This window comes from Zingiber officinale, chromosome 6B (assembly GCF_018446385.1).
Source record: "Zingiber officinale cultivar Zhangliang chromosome 6B, Zo_v1.1, whole genome shotgun sequence".
In the NCBI taxonomy this organism is placed as follows: Eukaryota; Viridiplantae; Streptophyta; class Magnoliopsida; order Zingiberales; family Zingiberaceae; genus Zingiber; species Zingiber officinale.
Window position 1 is genome coordinate 85,794,180 of NC_055996.1, and position 7,016 is coordinate 85,801,195.

Consider the following 7,016-nt stretch of genomic DNA (forward strand, 5'->3'; position numbering starts at 1 on the left):
ATTTAATATTTTTTTTTTAAATTTGATCTTTAATTATTATCTTTTTTTAAATTAGAAAACAAGTTTGTAATTAATCAAGATTTAAAATTTTATGATATTTAAAATATGAAACAATACGTTCAAAATAGCTTTAATATTTTTTTACAAATTTAATTTCATCATTTAAATTTTTTGAAAAAAGTTAAAATTTAAAATTCTAAAGTTCTAAAAAAATTCTTCAAATTTAAAAAGAGAAAGAGCTCGAAAATAAGGCTAAAAGTATATATTTATTTTTAATTTTAAAATTTAAAATTAATAAAGTATTCTTATACAATATTCTATTATTAATATATATAATATATTTAGTTAAATATTCCGATTAAAATAAGATTAACCATTAATCAATGAGAAATTAATATATTCTAAGGATAACTTTTCTCTTGCTATTGGAAGAACTTTTTTTTTTAAAAAAATAAAGATATTGTTGGAGACTAGTTATATACATTATGAAATTTAGTTATTTGAAAAATTATTTTATATTTTTTAATTATTTTAAAAATTTTGAATGATAAGATCATATAATTTTAAAAACTCTTGGAATAAATTATTCAATTAATTCGATGATCGATCAATAATTTTTTTCGTTAGATACATTTATTGCACACTTCATGACTCAATACATCACATAAACACAAAAAAAAGATTGATTTGTTTAATCATTAATGCAAATTAATACAAGAAAGAATAAAACATATTTTAATCAAAATTCAAAACCAAAGTCTTGAAACGTTAGACGGGTAGCTCCACTTCAGCTCTAGCATCCTTTTTCGATGTGGACTTGAAATAACAAGCATAGAGAACTAGTTGGGCAAGGCCAAAGAGAGTCCCCAAACCATTTGGAACCTAATGAAAGAAAGTGATAGAAAAATATATATTAATTTATCAAGATTATATATATAGACTTAAGCATACAAATACTTACGAGGAGATTGATGTCGAAGGGGAGGAAACCATAGCTAGTCCAACAAACTCCATTGAGGAAGCTAGCAAGAGAAAGTGTGAAAGGCATAAACTCCACGCTCTTTGTTTGAATCACAAGTTTCTACAAAAGTATAATAATAAATTTATGGGACTCTCTCTTTCTATATATATATATATATATATATACAATATAATTGATAGTTAAATTAGGCATTGGATAGAATGCTCTTACCATCACCACAAGAGGGGAGGCATACATGCAAGTTCCGAAGATGATACAGAGAATACCCACAACTAATGATCTCTTAGTGGTTGTGTGGATCAACAAGAGCACTGAAGTTACTACAACTATCATGAAAACCGTCTCAAGTGCTAATAGTTTCATGACCTTCAACTAAATTATATTTGCATGTGTTGATTGGTTAGGCAGAAGTTTTAGATGGTACAAATATGATAGAGGAAAAAATAATGGACACGTTATACTTACACGGCCTTGGCGAGCAGCATAGATTAAGAAAACAGTAAGGTAGAATACTTCAAAGGCTATACCAATACCATTGATGGTGATCACGAGAAGGCTATTGGGATGAACAATGGGCAACCCATAGAAAAACCAAAGCAAGCAATTGAGTAATGTAGCGAGGTAAGGAATTGGCGAAAACTTCTTCACATCCTTGCTCTTGATGATTTGTATATACGTCGGCCTATAAATCGTGGAAGAGTTGCATTTAAATTAACATATATATATATATATAATCTTTCTAAGTAACTATCAATAACAAGAAAAATAAAAAAGTTTAAAAACTTACATGGGAGACAAAAACAAACCACATGAGATTACATTCCCTGCAATGAAGATAAGTTTTTGTTATTATAGATTATGGAAGATGCATGAAATTGTTATTTTTTTAAAAGTATAATAAATGCATATACCTATTATTCCGATGATGTTGCGGATGATGCTTTGGTTCATAATCATCTTTAATTTATTGTAATATTGTTAACTCAAATTCTGCTTTGTAAATCAATGAAAGTATAATCAAATCAAATACACCTTTCCATTTCATCCAAATGAATTAATTAAAAAGAACGTTAACATATTAAAAAACCAAACTAAATCAGATAATTTATACGTACCAAAAAGGAGGAGGATGAATTTGTAAAATCCAACAGTGTTGCTAGCTCCTCTACTCTTCCACGGTGGAGCTGTCCCTCTTTCTCTAGATTTTATGATGGGCATGCAAAGGTTGCATTTTATAGCCTAATTATATGACTTAGTTTGTTATATTTTTCATAATATCGTCTATGGATAATGTTCTAGTCATTTGTTATTGTTGGACTTAGTGAATTTTGCTTTTTTTTTATTAACATAGGATATTCCATTTTTAATATAAGAAGAAAAGTTCAAAATTATTTTAATTAATTAGCATAATAGATTAAAAAAACATGGTCTAATGAATGAATAAGTTTCAGTTAATCTATTGGATTAAGTGTTACTTAATAATTTGATAGATTCTTATTGAATTAATAATTTCAAATAATGCTTCCATGTAATTTAAGCGAATCATTTGGAAATAAGAGAATTTTTAAAGGTTTAAATTATTTAGATATTTAGTGAAAAAAAAAGTTTCATTAAATAAAAAATGGTTTAAATAATATGGATAATTAAATCAGTTAACTGTCTTGAGAATAATAACGTTTTTATTATTTATATTAATTATCGATTAAGTATATTATTAATGATAACAAATTCATGAGACAAAAATAAATATATCTTAATTTTCTTAATAATAATAATGTTTTAATTATTTGTTGTTAATTATTTATTAATTCAAGTAATGATAGTAAGTTTATAAGATAAATATCTCTATTTTTTATAATTAATAATAATATTTTTATTATTTACTATTGATTAAGTCAACGTAACTAATGATAACAAATTTGTAAGATAAAAATAAATATCTTAATTTTCTTGAAAATAATAATATTTTTATTATTAATTATTGATTAAGTCGAGTAATTAATGATAGGGAGGGTAAGATAAAAAATAATTTCACATATGTTCATAATAGTATAATATTATGTCTAAGTTCTTATGAATTTATTTTTGTTCTTTACTTGACATCTAATTTTGACCATAACTTTAAAATCATTTATTAAGACCAAAATAATTCATATATTTCTATAATAGTACAATATTATTTATTTTAAACTAAGCTCCCATAAATTTATTTTCAAACTCTACCTAAAAAAAACTTCATTTTTCATTATTTGAATGTTTATTTTTTCCATCTATTTTTAATCGTGGAGATATTCCCAACCAATTTTTTCATTTACAATATTTAAAGGTAAATATAAACAAATATTAATATAAGTAATCAAATATATAACTAATAAAAAAATAAAAAAGCCGCTTACTAGCTTAGTTCCTTATACCATTATTCGGAATGAGATCAGAGATATTATATCTCCTACTATATAATTTATACACAGATTTGACATAATGGATCCGTGGCGCAATGGTAGCGCGTCTGACTCCAGATCAGAAGGTTGCGTGTTCGATTCACGTCGGGTTCAATTGTCAAAAGTTAATTTTAGCCGCAAGATACATATAGGTATTGAATATCTATGAAGACTATTCTAATTTGTTATATGAAAATCTCTTTCAAATTTAATAATTTTTTAAAGTTGATCTTTAATTATTTCTCTTTTTTTTACTTTGGAAAAAAGTTTGAAATTAAGTAGAATTAAAATTTTATGATATTTAAAATATGAATATTACATTCAAAATAAGTTTAAATATTTTCGAAGTTCAAATAAAAATTCTTCTAATTTTAAAAGAGAAAGAGTCTGAAAATAAACCTAAAATTATATATTTATACTTAATTTTTAAATTTAAAAGTAATATATCTTGTCCAATATTATGTTATTTTTAAAAATATATAATATTTTGGTAAAATAATAGATTTAGTTAAATATATAATATTATCCTTTATAATAACTTTTTCTCTATTTAATTAGAATATCTTTTTAAAAAAATTAAAGTAATATGTCGAGAAATATATATCTGTCCAGTTGATATAGATAGGTAATGATACACATGATGCAAACTACTATAACTATGGAAAACACATTATTGAGATCGAGGATTTAATTTGTGTTTAGAGTAAGGTCGCAACCAAGGATAACATGAGCAACCAAAGATACAGAAGAAAGAGTAATCCAAAGAGCGATTATAAAGTCTTTCTAAGGGGTTTTTGTTTTTAAGTATTAGAATGGGCAAACGATTGATATGGTATATTGAGGTTTGGATAGCGTCATCCCAAAATTTAAGTGGAATTGAGCCCTGATTAAGAAGTGCTAAGGCAGTTTCAATTATATGACGATGTTTCCTTTTAGCGGATCTATTTTGTTTAGGAGTAGGGGACAAGAGACTCGATGAAGGATGTCTGAGGAGGTAAGATGATGATGAAGGGCTTGATACTCTCCTCCCCAATCAGAATGAAGAGAGAGAACTTTACGATAAAAAAAATGCTCAACATGCTTTTGAAAATGACAAAAAATATCGAAGAGATCAGACTTTTTTTCATAGGAAATATCTAAGTAAACTTGCTAAAAGTATCAATAAAAATAACATAATAAAGAAAATCATGATTATATAGAATAGGAGCAAGACTCTACGCATTAGAGTGAATAATTTCTAAAGGAAAACTAGAGGTGCGATAAAAGACACAAAAGGTAATTTATGAGATTTTGCTTTCATGTAAGCTTCACATAAATGAGATAAGGATGCTAAAGAAATTGGTAACCATATTGATTAATGATATTTTGAACAAGACGTAGAGATAGATGACCAAGACGTGCATGCCAAGAGAATTTATCGGTGTGTTCTCCAACAAAAGCATTAGTATAAGTAGGTTGAAGATGATAGAAGTTGTCTTTAATGTTTCCTCAGAGTAGAGTAATTCCTGTTGTGGGATCCTTCACAAGACAATGATGAGGATGAAATTCAAAGAACACATTATTATCAAGAGCAATCTGATGCATAAAAAGTAAATTTTTGGTGATAGAAGGAACATGAAGAGTGTTGTGCATACGAAAAGTTCGGACACATGAGTGAAAGGATGTGTTTCCAAGGTGAGTAATTTGCAAACCAGAGCCATTACTGATTTGTACCATGTCAGGTCCATGATAAGGTGAAGCTTCTGTGAGAATATCATACTCCAATGTAACATGATTGTTAGGGTTGATTGTAGCTAGGGGGGTGAATAGCTTGTCGCGCTTCGTTTGCTTGCTTCATGATAATGATATGCAGTAGAAAGAACTCGAAACAAGACTCACAACACTAACACGTATATTTACTTGATATCCACCTCAAAAAGAGGTGACTAATCCAAGGATCCACACATGACACACTCTCCACTAAGAAAAACACTCCTTTTTGGTAACTACCAAAGGCGGAAAAGCCTTGTACAATCTCTCAATACAACAAGAAGAAAAGAAGAAGCAAATACAAAGAAAATCTTACAAGATTTTACACAAATGAAACCCTAGCTAGCTTCTATTTCTTGTGTGAAACACCTCTTGACCTTGGAAGTACAGCAACACTTTGCTCCAAGAAGCTTCAAGAACTTGCGTAAACCCGTGAGAAATAATTGCAAGGAGTGGAGAGTGAAGAATTGTCGAATCGCTACGAGGAAGAAGGCTTGGGTACGCTTTCCTTCGCAACGGTCATATCCCAATCGATTGATCGATTCAAAGCGCCTCTGTGCTCTGTTGGAAACTATCTGAATCGATCGACCGATCGATTCAGGCTTTCTCGCAATCGCGCAAGAAAACCAACCCCCAATTGATAAGTGGATCAATTAGTGGTGCCCAATCGATCAGTGGATCGATTAGTGGTGCCCAATCGATCAGTGGATCGATTGGTGGTGCCCAATCGATCGACTGATCGATTGGGTAGCATTCTGTGCTCATGATTTTGCTTCCCAATCGGTCGATCGATCGATTGGGCCAGCCTTCAATCGCAACCCACATTCAATTGATCGATTGAATAACAGTTCAATAGATCGGCTGATCGATTGACCTTCCTTTGACTTGCTTAACTCAAGTCTATGTTTCCCAAACCCAATATCCAGTCAACCATGATCTGTTGGGACTTCTTCATGCCTAGCATTCGGTTAACCTTAACCTACTGGGACTTCTTTACCAAGTGTTTGGTCAACCCTTTGACCCACTTGGACTTTTCTCCTCGTGTCAAGTATCCAGTCAACCTTGGTCCAATTGGACTTACTGTCTCGTGCCAAGTGGTCGGTCCTCCATGACCCACTTAGACTTCCTTCCACCAGATGTCCAATCACCCTTGACCCATCTAGATTTCCTTGTGCCAAGTATCCGATCACACCTTTAACCTATTTGGACTTCCCAACACCAGGTGTCTAGTCAACCTTGACCCACCTAGATTTCCACATGTCTGGCTTCACTCACTAAGTCTTTGCATCTACATAGCTTCACTCACTAAGACTTTCTATCTGTCTGACTTCACTCACCAGGACTTTCCATCTGCCTGGCTTCACTCACCAGGACTTGCACCTAACTTCACCCACTAGGATTTACACCTAGCTTCACTCACTAATATTTTTCCATTGCTCGGCTTCACTCACCCAGACTTTTACCTGCCTGGTCTTTCACCTGGCTTCACTCACCCGGATTTCCCAACTGCCTAGCTTCACTCACTAGGTCTTTCACTTGCCTAACCTCCAGTTAGGACTTTCCCAGTCAAGTATTCGGTCAAGTCTTTGACCTACTTGACTTTTCTTCACATCTAACTGATCAGTCCTAGACCAGAGGGGAATTGTATCAACAATCTCCCTAATCAGACGGTTGCTCCTGTAATCTCCATATATTGTCAAACATCGAAACTCAAATATCGAGACTCAAACTTGAGCCAACTCAAGCTTAGTCAACGTGGTCAACCTTGACCTAGGGGATATTGCACCAACAATCTCCCCCTTTTTGATGTTTGACAATGCCTTTAATTTAGGCTAATCCCATAG

At 31.0% G+C, this 7,016-nt stretch overlaps 1 protein-coding gene and 1 non-coding gene across 2 annotated transcripts; one reads left to right on the forward strand and one right to left on the reverse strand.

Moving 5' to 3' along the window:
- Positions 1–768: 768 nt before the first annotated feature.
- Positions 769–1,939, reverse strand: LOC121991190 (bidirectional sugar transporter SWEET5-like). Its single transcript, XM_042545208.1, has 6 exons — positions 1,894–1,939; positions 1,770–1,806; positions 1,448–1,664; positions 1,193–1,354; positions 962–1,081; positions 769–882 (listed from the first exon to the last, which is right to left on the reverse strand). The coding sequence occupies exons 1-6, from the start codon at positions 1,937–1,939 to the stop codon at positions 769–771; spliced, it is 696 nt and encodes a 231-aa protein (XP_042401142.1).
- A 1,526-nt stretch (positions 1,940–3,465) lies between these two features.
- On the forward strand, positions 3,466–3,537 carry TRNAW-CCA. Its single transcript has one exon. It is a non-coding gene; the product is annotated as a tRNA-Trp (tRNA).
- The last annotated feature ends 3,479 nt before the right edge of the window (positions 3,538–7,016 follow it).